The sequence below is a fragment of the Acomys russatus genome, chromosome 2 (genome assembly GCF_903995435.1).
Source record: "Acomys russatus chromosome 2, mAcoRus1.1, whole genome shotgun sequence".
In the NCBI taxonomy this organism is placed as follows: Eukaryota; Metazoa; Chordata; class Mammalia; order Rodentia; family Muridae; genus Acomys; species Acomys russatus.
In genome coordinates, this window is record NC_067138.1 from 8,835,270 (window position 1) to 8,849,862 (window position 14,593).

A 14,593-nucleotide genomic window follows, 5' to 3' on the forward strand; every position below is an offset into this window, starting at 1 on the left:
TTCCAGCACCCACACAGTGTTTCACAACCACTCATAACTCCAGGGGACCCAACACCCTCTTCTGGCCTCTGAAGGCACCGAACATACACTTGGTGCACATACACACATGCAGGCAGAATACTCACTCACACACACACAAAAAATAAAAATAAGCGCCCACCACCCCCCCTAAAAGAGCCGGGCATGGTGGCACATGCCTTTAATCCCAGCACTCAGGAGGCAGAGGCAGGAGGATCTTTGTGGGTTCGAGGCCAGCCTGGTCTACAGAGTGAGTTCCAGAACAGCCAGGACTACAAGAGAAACGGTCTTAGAAAAAAAAAAGTAAATCTGGAAAATCCCTTTAAAAGTTTTACACTTTTTGCCAGGTGTGGTGGCACACGCCTTTAATCCCAGCACTCAGGGGGCAGAGGCAGGTGGATTGCTGTGAGTTCGAGGCCAGCCTTGTCTACAAAGGGAGTCCAGGATGGCCAAGGCTACACAGAGAAACCCTGTCTCGAAAAACAAAACAAAACAAAACAACAACAACAAAAAAAAAAACAACAACAAAAAAAAGAGTTTTACACTTAAAAAAAATATTTAATTAATTTATTTAGATTACATCTCAATTGTTTTCCTCTTTTTGTTTTTGTTTTCCTCTTTAAAAGTTTTAAAAATCAGTTTTAGGGGCTGGAGAGATGGCTCAGAGGTTAAGAGCACTGGTTGCTCTTCCAGAGGTCCCGAGTTCAATTCCCAGCAGCCACATGGTAGCTTACAACCATCTGTAATGAAATCTGGTGCCTTTTTCTGACATGCAGGCAGAACACTGTATACATAATAAATAAGCCTTTTGTTTTTAAAAAATCAGTTTTACTTACCTTATTTCACACCTGGCAAAATGTTTTCCTGCCAACTGTCACCACCACTGTCCTCTATGCAGTCCTAGGACAGAGGTAGAGTCTGAACTGTCATCTTTATTTTGTGTATGGGTAAACTGAGGCCTAGTTGGGCAGGGCTGTTTGTACTGTTTGGAAGGATGAGGCAGAACATTCAAGTTCAAGGCTTGTCTGGTCTACAGAGTAAGTTTGAGACCAGACTAAGCAGCTAAGTGTCAAAGTTAAAAGTAGGCTGTGGATGTATCAGCAGAAAAGCCTCTGCCCAGCCCTCATGAGACACACACTTCAATCCTCAGCACCCAAACCGAATAAACACCACCCTGAGGTCCGAGTAAGGCACATAAGGACCGTGGCTTTTCTGATGTGCCAGACTGGCAGAGGCGGTACTGACAAAGGCACCAATGACTCCCTACCCTATCTCTGCCTCCTGCCTAATCCCCCCCACTACTCCTCCCCACCCCCCACCCCACCCCCCGTCATCTCTGCTCTATTTTGTCTTTCTACTTCCATTCCCTCCCTCTTCTTGCTTTAATCGACAAACGGAGTCAGCTTTGCCACCCATCCAAACCTTTGCTCACTCTGGACACCTGCCAGCCCCTAGCTCTGTCCCTGGCCCGGGGCCCCAGCACCAAGTGGGCATCATGCCTTCAGCAAGCCTTTCCCAGGTGCCAGGATGAAGGGATTAACTTGGGGTGACACTCTGGTTGCCAACTGGCTCCAGATAAGATAAGGGTGGAGATCAGCACAATAAAAATAGGTCCCAGCCTCACGCTGGGCCCAGGTTGCAGTCGGTCGAGGTCACCTCATCTCACAAGCAGCATGGCTGTGCATCTGTGGTTGGTCACCCTGACCTTGGCTTCCTTCCTTGCCACGGACAGGGGTGAGTGGGCAGAACTTGGTCTCTCTGAAGCTTGATCTTACGTAGGTGTATTTCTGTGTAGTTCTTCCTTCTGTGGCATTCTACTATGGTAGGCAAAACTGTGACTGGGAGAAGAAAAAGGGGCTTAGTCTCGACTCTGGACCAGAGAGCTGCCAAGTCCTCATTGCTCGGAACTGTGGAGTAGGGTGCCGTCTCAGTTTGAAGCTGCCTCGAGCAATTACAGACTGGCAGCTGAGGCGTCACAAAGAGCAGTCAGGCCTCAGGTGCACTGTGCAGTGGTGAGCGCTAAGAGAGACTTGGCCTGGGCCCTCGGGGTCCTGTTCTGCTTTGACAAGGGGTAATATGGAACCCAGGACAGCCGTTTAAGCATATGGCGGGGGAGGGGGGTTGTCCTTGGGTGGCTAGACACATATCCCAGAGGCGGGCTTCTCTCAGGCTGGCCTGGGGCCCCTCAGCGACCTCACAGCTACTGTCACGTACTTTCCTGGCCCTTGGACATAAGAAGAGCCAAAACAACAACAACAACAGAATCGAATCGTCCCAGCAGATCTTAAACTTAGTGTGTAGAGGAAGGAAATAGGCAACGAGTCGTAAGAGCGCGAGAAAGGCTAAGAAGACCTGGGACTGGGAGATGGGGGCTGAGAGAGAGCTTCAGTTTTAAATCAAGGGCGGTCTCTTAGAGAGTTTCGGGTTTGAGGAAAGTGTGAAGAAGGTGAGGGCATGAAAGTATTTTGGCCAAGAACGTTCTGATGGAGGGGACCAGCCAATACAAGGGCCCTGAGGTAGAAGCATGTCGGGAGTGTTTGGGGTGCTGTGTGAATAGAGGAAGGGAGTGAAGGGCCTGGTACAGAGGGAGGAGCGAGGAGGGGAGGGGAGGGGAAGGGAGGGGAAGGGAGGGGAAGGGAGGGGAAGGGAGGGGAAGGGAGGGGAGGGGAGGGGAGAGGAGGGGAGGGGAAGGGAGGGGAAGAGAGGGGAAGGGAGGGGAAGGGAGGGGAAGGGAGGGGAAGGGAGGGGAAGGGAGGGGAGGGGAGGGGAGGGGAAGGGAGGGGAAGGGAGGGGAAGGGAGGGGAAGAGAGGGGAAGGGAGGGGAAGGGAGGGGAGGGGAGGGGAGGTGAGAGGAGAGGAGAGACAGCTGGGAACTATATTTAAAATGAGAACCTTTTTCCTCTGAGTAAAGTGGGAGCCAGTGTCAAATTTGGAGTGGAGTCAGACCTTTAAAGAATGTTCTAGCAGCTGGTCATGGTGGCACATGCCTTTAATCCCAGCACTCAGGAGGCAGAGGCAGGCAGATCTCTGTGTTTGAGGCCAGCCTGGTCTACAAAGCAATTCCAGGACAGCCAGGGCTATAAGAGAAACCCTGTCTTAAACACACACACACACACACCAAAACAAAACAAAATATTCTAGCAAGCTGGGCACTTGGGAGGCAGTGGCAGGTGGATCTCTATGGGTTCGAGGCGAGCCTGGTCTACAAAGTGAGAGTCCAGGGCAGCCAGGGTACACAGAGAAACCTTGTTCTGGCTTGTACGTTGAAAATAAACAAAAGAGAGAGGCAGAGAGGCGCGCTGGGACCCACTAGACAAGAGTCATAACATTATAAAGCAAGCCTGGCAGGACCTCAGGGCCACTGACTCAGTGCTCACTACCTCATTAGCCACAGCCCTGGCAGCTGGGCTGACGAGGAACCAGCCTGTAGGCTGCAGTCAGACACAGGCTGCATGCCCCCTACCCCGCTCCTGTACCCTACTCCCCCAGCACCTCCTGCTCCTCCACTGGGAACATTAGGAACCTGCCTTGAAGATCCTTGCATTCATTTCGGGTTCCTGCCTTGGCTGAATGAAGAAAGCAGCCCGGGGGTCGAGCAGAACTTTTTCACATCCTAGGAGGAGATTTTGACCCTGTCTAAGGTTCTGTGCTCTCCTTTCCCGCAACACACTTCAGTGCTCAAGTCCTGAGCTGGGTGGGAGATTAATGAGATGCCACAGGGAGCCCCAAGAAGCTTGGGTTCATAGGGAGGGGGGCGACCCAGTGACCCAGTAAGTGGGGCAGCACTTGGCTTTGTGACAAAGCTTAAACCCAGGTCCTCTCTGAGAACTGTGGAGACAGTAGGGAAAGCTTTTGAGCCTTGGGAGGATTTTGTGACTTCATAGGAGGAGAGTGGGGGTGGGGCATCTCCGGCAGCGGATCTCTGTGAGTCAAAGAAACCCCTGGTCTAGGGTGGCTAGCAGCGAGAAACCCCTGAGTCCTCAGGGCGCAGAGGATTATATTAGGGAGCAAGGCTGGTGTTCAGTTCACATGGTCCCTAAGCCTGTGACGATGGAGTGCTGGTGCAGACGGAGACTCAGAGCCAGAGAAGGGGCATCCTGCCCTTTGTTTTGTTTTTTTCCAGACAAGGTTTCTCTGTGTAGCCTTGACTGTCCTGGTGTTCTCACTATGGCAGTTTGAACGAGAGTGTCCCCCACAGGCTCCGGCACTTGAGCTCTTGCTCCCCAGTTCGAGTGCTGTTTGCGAAGGTTGTAGGAGCTCTGTGAGGTGAAGGAAGTCCATGACTGGGGTGGGCCCTGAGAGTTTACAGTCTTGTTTGTGGTTGAGGATGTGAGCTCTCAGCTTCTGCTCTGGCCGCCATGCCTGCTGCCATGTTTCCTTGCCGTGACAGACTCTTACCTCAGTGGAACCAAAAGACAAAATAAATTCCTTGTTTTAGAAGTTGTTTTTGAGCCAGGCGTGGTGGCCCACACCTTTAATTCCAGCAAGAAACAAAACAAAACCCATACAAATAAACATCAAAAAAGCAACTAGTGGCTGTGGGTGTGTGTTATTTTTCATTGCTGTGATGAAACATCATGACCAAAAACAACTTTTTTTTTTTTTTTTCAGTTTTTCAAGGCAAGGTTTCTCTGTGTAACAGCCCTGCTTGTCCTAGACTCACTTTGTAGACCAGGCTGGCCCTGGACTTGTGGTAATCCTCCTTATCTGCCTCTTGGGTGCATTTTTGTCCTTGCTGTGTAGTACTCCACTGTATACACGTTTCACACTTTATCTGGTCTCCTGTGAGAGGACATTTAGGTCATTTTTAGTTATGGCAGTTATGATAGAAAAGTTCGAGCAGCATGGTGACAAGCTCAGATTTACATTCTTATCTCCCATTGCCAAGATGACAGTGCATACTGGAGGTGACAGTTTCAGTCTCCTTTTCCTCTCTGGGAAATCTTCAAGAGAAGGACACATCCGCTAAGCTTGCAGTAGATGTGGCACGCTAGTGCTGGTGATAGCTTCCTTTATGACAACACAGCTTTCTGCTCCACATGGAAACATAGTCCACCCCCTGCAGCGTCTTTTTTTTTTTTTCCAAAAATTCATTTATGTATGTATGAGCACTCAGTCTGCATATTACACCAGAAGAGGGCATCAGACCTTTTTTTTTTTTTTTCAAGTTTTTCAAGACAGGGTTTCTTTGTGTTATCTTGGCTGTTCTGGACTCGCTTTGTAGACCAGGCTGGCTTTGAATTCACAGCAATCCACCTGCCTCTGCCTCCCAAGTGCTGGGATTTCAGGCATGTGCCACCACCACTGGGCTATCAGACCCCCCCTTTTTTCTAAAGATTTATATATTTATTATGTATACAATGTTCTGCCTGCATGTGTGTCTGCCCACCCGAAGAAGGCATTAGATCACATTGAGCCACCATGCGGTTACTGGGAATTGAACTCAGAACCTTTGGAAGGGCAGCCAGTGCTCTTAACCTCTGAGCCATCTCTCCAGGCCCAGATCCCTTTTTTATAGGTGGTCATGAGCCACCGTGTGGTTGTTGGGAATTGAACTCAGGCACTCTGGAAGAGCAGACAGTGCTCTTAACCTCTGAGCCATCTCACCAGCCCCCCTGCAGCTTCTTGTACAGATGAGACCCTCTACATGTCACCATCAGGCTCTGGACAGCCCTTCAGAGGCATCTGGAAGGATCTATCCCTTCTCCAACCTTCAGAGCCATCCCTCCTTCCACCTGGGCTTTAGCCTCTGCTCAAATTCTCTTACCTACGCGCCAGGCCCATGGTCACACCGCTTTGCTCATGTCCTATAAGCAGCTCGGGCAAATCTTGAGGGCCACAGCTGTGTATGTAGGGAGTCAGGCTTGGGGTGGCATCTGTGTGCAAATCCTAGCTCTGCCTTACCCGACTGTGTCTTTCGAGCTCTTGAGCCTTTCCTAGGTCAGTCAGGTGTTTCAGCAGGCAGACCTGAGACTGCATGCATTACTGGGAACTGTGGGAGTGCTACACACCCAGGGCAAGGAAGTTGGCTGAGTGTAACAATGGGTCACGCAGCTCCTGCAGGAAAGCTTTGGAGCTGGGTGTCACCTCCAGCAGGCTCCAGAGACGCGAGAGCTGGGTCTTGCAGCCACACCATTGTGAGGGGATGTCCATGACACGGGAGGCACGGCCGGGCGAAGCAGCTCCATTCCCCAAGGAAAGGTGGGGAGGGACTGGTCGAGAATGGCCAGCACTCCTGGCAGCTGGGGCTGGTACCTCACACAGGCCTTTGCTGGACTCTGAATCGCAGATACAGCATTTACCACCTCCACTCTTCCTTGCTACACAGTGGTGAGAGATGTGGAGAATACCAAAGACATGTATTCACAGTGTCCGGCACACAGCTAACTATTTATACTATTATTATTATTATTATTATTATTATTATTATTATTATTATTATTATTATTATTATTATTATTATTATACGGGATACAAAAATTCCACTGGGATCTGGGTAATTAGAAGCAGGCTGGGTCATCACCCCCTAATTCCAGACCTTTTGCCCTTATTTATGTAACCCAACAAGATCGCAGCTTTCTGGCAGTGCTGCCATGCGTGTCTCACTACCTTTCCTTGAGAAGTCCTGATGGGCAGCACCAGGGCCAGGAGCCCAGAGCAGAAGGCATCGCCCTCACATGCTGACTGCCCTCACCGACTGCCCAAGCTGACAGCACCCTGTTTTGCTCTTTTTGTCTTTCAGAGCTGCAGGTGTCAGCGGGGAAACTTCTTTTCTCGCGCATGGTAAGCCATCACTCTGCAGGTCCTCATGCACTCTAGGACACGTGTCCCTCTGCTGGCATCATCCACGGTCCTACGGTGGCCAAGGTGGCCTGTTGGACCTCCACTTCCCGCGGAACACCTCCTCCAGACTGAGGAGGCCCAAGCTCTGAGGCCGGCCTCAGCCCTCAGACTCTGGCCCAACTCGGGTCTCTAAGATCTTTTCCTCCGTGCCAACTCCACCCAGCTCAGCAGGAGACCTCACCTGCCGGGGACTTTGTGTGGTGCAAGACAGGTCACAGGTTTCAGGCCAAAGAGGTCACACTGAATGTCCCTACCCCCCACCCCCGTGGAACACGTCGGCCTTTGCCAAGTGCCATCTCAGGGTTCATCCCTTCACTCTAAGAGGGCAATAATGGAGCTGCCTGACCCTACCTTGGGTCTCACGCCCCCAGTGACAAGCACTTCGGATAGCCCCAGACCCAGGCAGCACCTCAGATCGGCCCTGTTCTTTAGCCCTTCGGAAGCCAGGCTCACTCGTTTGGTTCCTTGGACTTTAGTTGTGTTTTGTTTGAAGCAGGGCCTTATGTGGTAGAGGCTGAACTTTTCACTAGCTAAGTTAATGATAAGCTTGAACTGCGAACCTCCTGCCTCCAGCTTCCAACTGCTGGGGTGACAGGTGCGCAGCCCCTCGCCCAGCTGTGGAGTGCGTGGGTCACTACCGCTACCCTGCACTGCCTCCCTCCGCCTCTCCTTGACCCAGGCTGCAATGCCGGTCTTGAGTTGGTTCCCCCTCAAGCCTGAGAACCTTCCAGTCTGAGCTGTGAGCTCTGCATCATTTCTCTCGCCTTCCCACAAGGACCTGAGAGACCATGTAACGGGGCTGGGAGAGTTCAGTCAGTAACTGCTTGCCTTGCAAGAGTGGAGACCTGAGTCTCACCTCTAGCACCGACACAGCCCTAGTGCTTGTAAGCAGAGATAGGAACACCCCTAGCGCTTGCTGGACACCTGGCCTAGCCTGCTTGGTGAGTTCCAGGCCAAGAGAGGACCTGTCCCAACCCCCAAAGAAAAAACAACCACCATCACCACCACCACCAAAAACAAAAATAATGTGAATGGTTCCTAAGGAACAATATCCAATATGCAATGACCTCTGCATACATGCACATGCGTACCCAACACACACACACACACACACACACACACACATACACACACACACACACACACACACACACACACACACGACCACAGGCGGGATGTCACACACCACGGCTCAGCAGACATAGGCTCCAACTCATATATGTACCATCCAGCCACACGAGCACACACAAGCAGACACACCATGAAGTCCTGAGTAGTTGGTTTCGTGTTCCAAGCAGCGTCCCTGCCACCATGACCACTGCCTCTGAATGCCCCCTGACTTCTGTTTTTTCCACAGCCCATCTGTGAGCACATGGCAGAGTCTCCACGCTGTCCCCAGACACCTCACCTCATCTGTGGCACAGATGGCCTCACGTATAAAAACGAATGCCATCTTTGCGTGACCCGGATGTAAGTTCCTTCCCCCTGCCCAGCTTGTTTGGATGGCCCCTCTCTCTGGTACATGCAAGTCTGACAGGGACAGGGCCGGACTTCTTCCTTCACACACGCTGACTTGACCAGAGAAGAGCCCTCAGACATTTGTCTAACAGAATGAGCTAAACACACTTCAAAGGAAGCACAGGGATCCAGGCCCAAAGCCAGAAACTGACTGAGGATGGGGCTGGGGGCCAGAAACTGGCAGGCATTTGCCCTGTTCTGTCCCTGACTGACTAGCCGATCTGATCTGAACTTTCTTTCTTTTCTTTTTTTTTAAAGTTTTTTGAGACAGTGTTTCTCTGTGTTAGCCTTGGCTGTCCTAGACTCACTTTGTAGACCAGGCTGGCCTCGAACTCACAGAGACCCTCCAGCCTCTGCCTCCCAAGTGCTGGGATTAAAGCTTATCTGATCTTTCATTCCTCTAGCCAACTATTATTTACTGAGCACTTACTATGGCTACTCCCTGAGAGGACTTCTCGCCTCTGGGAGTCAGGCTAATGAGGAGAGCAGCCAAGGCGACAGTCAGCCAGGGGCAGCACAGTTCAGGTTCAGATGTGGGTGGGGTGGGGGGGCATGGCCAGGGAAGACTAGAGGAGGTAAAACCAAGCCCAACCCTGGCCTAAGTAAAAACCAGCTAGAAAAAAGAAGGGCACATAACCTGCCTTGAGGAAATACAGGAAGCTGGACATAGGAGGCTGTGAAATGGGGCGAGGCGGGGCTAGATCCCGGCCTCGGTACATTACATCACCTACTCCACCTCAGTTTCCTCACCAGCAAAATGATCAGACCGAGAGCCTAGCGAGATCGGGGTGGGGGTGGGGGGTGAGTACAAAGCTGCCCAGGCAGGTGTTTGTCTGTACTGGAAGAAATGTAAGAAGATGGACAGGGACCCAGCTCTGGGAAAAGGTCATGATCAAAATTCATGGGGGTAGAACTGACAGGCTCAGTCTACGATTAGGTGTGACAGTGGGAGGAGGGGGGGGGGGCTGAGGACAACGCCCCTTCCTCCCTTCCCTCTTTCTGAAACAGGGCCTTGCTATAGTGCCCAGGTTGATCCTGAACTCCTGGGTTGGTTTGGTTTCAGTGCTAGGGATTTGAACACAGGAACATGCTAGGCGAGCCCTCTACCATTGAGCTATACCCGTTTTACTCTTGATCTTTAAACAGGGCCTTGTTAAGTTGCATAGGCCTTGAACTCATTTTATAAAGCTCAGGAAGGCCTTGAAGTTAGAATCCTTCGCCCAGCCTCCTCAGTAAGGGGTCCCAGCCCTGTGGTTCCAGGCCTAGTATGTTACTTGTGGCCTTGGGTGGTGCCACTTGCTAAGGGCAGCCTCTGGCATATCTTGGTGGGGCCATGCTATAGGTGCCAAGGGAGGCAGGGCAGAGGCTCGGTGGCCATCAGCAAACACTGTGAGCTGGAAGCCCAGGAGGCTGGGAGTTCTTAGAATGTGTTTAAGAGGGTCACTTCAAGGAGGGGCTCAGCAGGGAGTCCAGTTGGGTGGGGTCTGGTTCTTAGATCATCCTTTATAGTCCCTACAGTTAATGGCATCATCCTTGTCTTCTCTGATTCTAGGAAAACCAGGAAGGACATCCAGATCATGAAGGATGGTGAATGCTGAGCCCGTGAGACTTTAAGCCCGAGAACAGGGATGTTCCAGAGGCTATGATGTGAAATAAAAGATGCAACCCAGGCCAGTGACATGGACCAGTCTTTGGGAACTCTTAGGGGGTGCAGCAAGGGATGGAATCAGCCTCGACAGCCTTCCCAGCTGAATGGTGGTCGTCAGCCTTGTCACATGTCCCCATTAGAGGTCCTGGTTAGCTTGTCTGCTTGAGGTCAGACTCTGACCCCAGGGCACTGCCCAGTGCTCCACCTACCTCAGGCCAAGAACCTGAGATGAGCAACCTGAGACGGAGTGAGTGGTCCAATGGCACCTGAATCCAGGCCTGGATTTCTCCTGGGCTGACCAGCACTTGCAGGCAGACACATGCACACAAGCTTGACAGGCCATAGCTGGCATTCAGGCAGTATGCACTGTACAACTGAACTACTCTTCCCCCACCCCCCACCCCAAGACAGGGTTTCCCTGTGTAGCCTTGGCTGTCCTGGCCTTGCTTTGTAGACCAGGCTGGCCTCAAACTCACCACCTGGCCCTGCCTCCCGAGTGCTGAGATTAAAGGTGTGTGTCACCACATCTAGCCTTGAACAACTTCTTTCTTCTTCTTTCCTTCCTTCTTCCTTTTTTTTTTTTTTTTTTTTTTTTTTTTGGTTTTTCAAGCCAAGGTTTCTCTGTGTAGCCTTGGCTGTCCTAGAACTCATTCTAGAGACCAGGCTGGCCTTGAACTCAGGGAGATCCGCCTGCCTCTGCCTCCCCAAATGCTGGGATTAAAGGTGTGTGCCACCACCACTCAGCTTTGAACTATTTCTTTTTTTTTTTTTTTTTAACATTTATTTATTTATGCACACAGTGCTCTGCCTGCATGAACACCTGCAGGCCAGAAGAGGGCATCAGATCACGTTATAGGTGGCTGTGAGCCACCATGTGGTTGTTGGGAATTGAATTCATGACCTCTGGAAGAGCAGTCAGTGCTGTTAACTGCTGAACCATCTCTCCAGCCCTGAACTACTTCTTATAATATCAAACTATTTTGTTTTTTGGATTGAGACACAATCACAACTGTGCATCCCAAGCTGGCTTTAAGCTCTCAAGCCTCCCGAGTGCTGCAACCTAGGTGATTATTAGTAAGCATTCAAAACCGGACAACGTTGCATGCCTTGTGAGTCACCCGGAGAGGCCTGGGTCTCAGGTCCAGTCTCAGGCCAGCTCCTAGCATGGCAGGATGATTGGCCGACAGCAGCTGGGTCTGAACAGTCAGTCTCAGGGAGGTGGTATCTCCCCACGGAGGAAGGTTGGTGAGAGGCAGTCCACAGAGGTAACAGCAGATACAAAGACACCCAGGGCAGTAGGAGACACCGTGAATCTGGGGACCTGAGAGAAGAGAGTGGCTGACAAGTGAGGGCCAGGGTGAGGTGAGGGAAGACAGAGAAAGGGACTCCTGTCTTTTTTCCTGAAGCATGTGATGGGTGTTGAGACAGGGTCTCACAGTGTAGTGCAGGCTGGCCCTTGAACTTATGGCAAGCCTTCTCATGTCAGCCTCTCTGGTGCTAGGATTATAAGTGTAAGTAAGCTAGCATCACTTAAGTCTGCTCTGAGAATGAGTTGGAGAGAGGCAGAGACCAACTGTCTTGGTTTTGTATCCTGGTGCTATAAATACCCCCAACAAGAGCAAAGTAAAGACAAAGGGGTTTATTTGGCTTGGCTCATAATCCCAGGTTAGTCCATGACGGTACAAAGTCACAGGAGCTGAGAGGGTCACATTTGCATGCTAGTGAATGCATGCATGCTAGTGCTCAGCTTGCTTTTCCTACTCACACAGTTCAGAATCCTCAGCCTAGGGCATGGTGGCGCCCACAGTGGATGTGTCTTCCCACCTCTGTGACCATGCTCAAGATAATCCCCTCCAAGTCTTGTTCACAGCCAACCTACTCCAGATAAGCCTTCACTGAGACTCCTTCCCAGGTGACTCTATTGTCAAGTTGACAAAACTAACCTCCAAGGGGCTGGAGATGCCTGTTCAGGTAAGAGCACATACTGCTCTTGTACAAGAAGCTGAGTTGGGTTCCCAGCACCCACATCAGGCAGATCACAACCACCTGTAACGCCAGCTCCAGGGGAATCCAGCACTAGCTAGCTGACCTCTATGAGTATCTGCATAAATCACACACACACACACACACACACACACACACACACACACACCCCAAACGCAGATGACCCCATGCCAATGAGGAGGAGGAAGAGCAGAGTATGGAGGATGTTAACAAGCTTGCCCAGCATGCACAAGGCCCTTGGTTTGACTGCCTGCACTACAGAAGAGTGAGAGAAAAAGGGAAAGATGGGGGGGGGGGGAGGGAGGGAGGGAGGGAAGGAGGGAGGGAGAACACAAACGGGAGTGCTAGCTAGCTGGAGATGGCCTGGCAGTTAAGTGCCCTAGCTGCTCATGCAGAGGACCAGGGTTCAGTTCCCAGGACTCACATGGCAGCTCACAACTGTCTGTCACTCCAGTCCCAGGGGATCTGTGCCAACTTCTGGCCTCTGCAGCCACCAAGCACACACATGGAGCGCAGCTATGAATTCAGTCAAAGTTTCCACACACATACTACAAATGAATCACACACACACACACACACACACACACACACACACACACACACAGAGCTTTGACACCCTTTCCATGTCCCCTACCTTGTCATTCCGTGAGGATTAGATAAGTGATTAGATCACTGATATATATACAAGCCAGTGCCTGGCGCTGAGTAACCTTGTGTGCTCTGTGTACAGGTGCCAGAGGACAGCCTCAGGCTTTGTTCCTCGGGAGCCATCCATCGTCTTTATTACTTTTTCAACAGGGTCTTAGTAGCTAGACTGGCTGGCCAGTGAGCCCCAGACCCTCCGGTCTACTTTCTCAGTGCTAGGACTACAAATATGTGCCACTATTCTCAGCTTTAAAAAACAAAACAAAACACTTTACCAACTAAGCTATCTCCTCAAATCCCAGTAACTTATTAAATGTGACACAGGACCAAACAGCTGCCATATAACAGACAGTAACTGGCAAAGTTGGGAGTGGGCTGGGTTGGACTCTGAAGCCTGTCTACCTGTTTGCCTCTACTACCACCATCTGATGTCTTACCAACTACTCAAGTCCTAAGCCCCTGCGACTTCAGTGAATCTCACTTGGTTATAGGATAAGTCTCAGAGTGGCCTGTTGCGAGCCTATCTCCTGAGTACTATGCTGAAAAATGAGCCGACAGCAACTGGCTAGCTTAAAAGGGTTCTAACACACAGTTACTCTCAGCTTCATCAGGCGTAAATGCTGGCAAGCATTTCTTTCTCATACAAACAACAATAAAAGCAAGCACTACATACAGTTGTGTACACCTGTAATTCAAGAACTCAGGAGGCAAAGACTACAAGTTCAATACCAGCCTAAGCTGTATAGCAAGACTCTAGCAAAGGAGGGACACACAGACACACACACAGACACACACACACACACACACAGGAGGCGGGGGGGGGGGGGGGGGGGGGGGGGCAGAAGGACCCACATGGCAGCAAACTGTCTCTAGCTCCAGTTCCAAAAAGATCTAATGTCATCTTCAGGCCTTCATGAACACTGCATGAACATGGTACGCAGACATACATGCAGGCAAAACAGTCATATACACAAGATAAAAATAAAGAATGTTAAAAAAAAATCTAAAAACAAGCAAAACAAAACAATAAAGTGGAAGTCCAAAACCCAAGAGACACAGCCTCAAAGGACACCCAGAGCTCAGAGGGTGCGGTTAACAGAGGTTGCCAGCTGGCTTCACCCTTACTTTGCACACTCAGACCACCAGCTGTGCCTTCCTAAGCCATGGTTCTGAACTGGTTTCAGACAGACTCAGCTGATCCTGGGTTCTTGACAGGCTGGAGATTTATTTGAAGGCACGGTCATATACTAAACACAGGACCCATCTCAGAACAGAACCTTTAATCCCAGCACCTAGGAAGCAGAGGCAGGTGGATCTCTGAGTTTGGTCAGCCTAGTCTACAGAGTGAGTTCCAGGACAGCCAGGGCTACCCAGAGAAACCCTGTTGCAAATAGCAAACAAAACAAAACAAACCCCTCAATGCCGGGCATGGTGGTGCTTGCCTTTAATCCCAGCACTTGGGCAGCACAGGCAGGTAGATCTTGGGTCTTCATAGTGAATTTCAGGACAGCCAGAGCTACACAGGGGAAAAAGTGTTACCCTGAAACCAAGGCCCGTGGCTAGGGAAAAGCGGTGGAGGATGAGAGGAACAAGGCCTTTAAACAAACAATCCAGCCAGATGTTCCGGAATCAGGCCACAGCAAGGTACTCAGTGGACTGTCCAGACTGTGCCAAACTTCTATCCCACATTCCCTCCTGGTCTTACATCTACAAACTGAGACCACACGGTCATGACTCTGAAGGCCAGGGTGCCCTACAAACCTCGAACTAGCTCCAGATAAACTCAGGCTCTCCACAGCCTAGAAGGCCCCTGAATGTCAAGAGCTGGTAACACAGGCCCAGGGAGGCCTCTCCTACCAAGGCAGCTGGTGCACAGCACAGCGACACAGAGCCAGAATGAGAAAACGGCAAGTCTAC

General features: G+C 50.9%; 1 protein-coding gene across 1 annotated transcript; it reads left to right on the plus strand.

Annotated features, from left to right (window-relative positions):
* The first annotated feature begins 1,563 nt into the window (after window positions 1-1,563).
* Window positions 1,564-8,363, plus strand: Spink4 (serine peptidase inhibitor Kazal type 4). The gene is made up of 3 exons (XM_051157777.1): window positions 1,564-1,752; window positions 6,761-6,801; window positions 8,219-8,363. Exons 1-3 carry the CDS (start codon window positions 1,692-1,694, stop codon window positions 8,333-8,335), a joined length of 219 nt encoding a protein of 72 aa, XP_051013734.1. The 5' UTR covers window positions 1,564-1,691; the 3' UTR covers window positions 8,336-8,363.
* The last annotated feature ends 6,230 nt before the right edge of the window (window positions 8,364-14,593 follow it).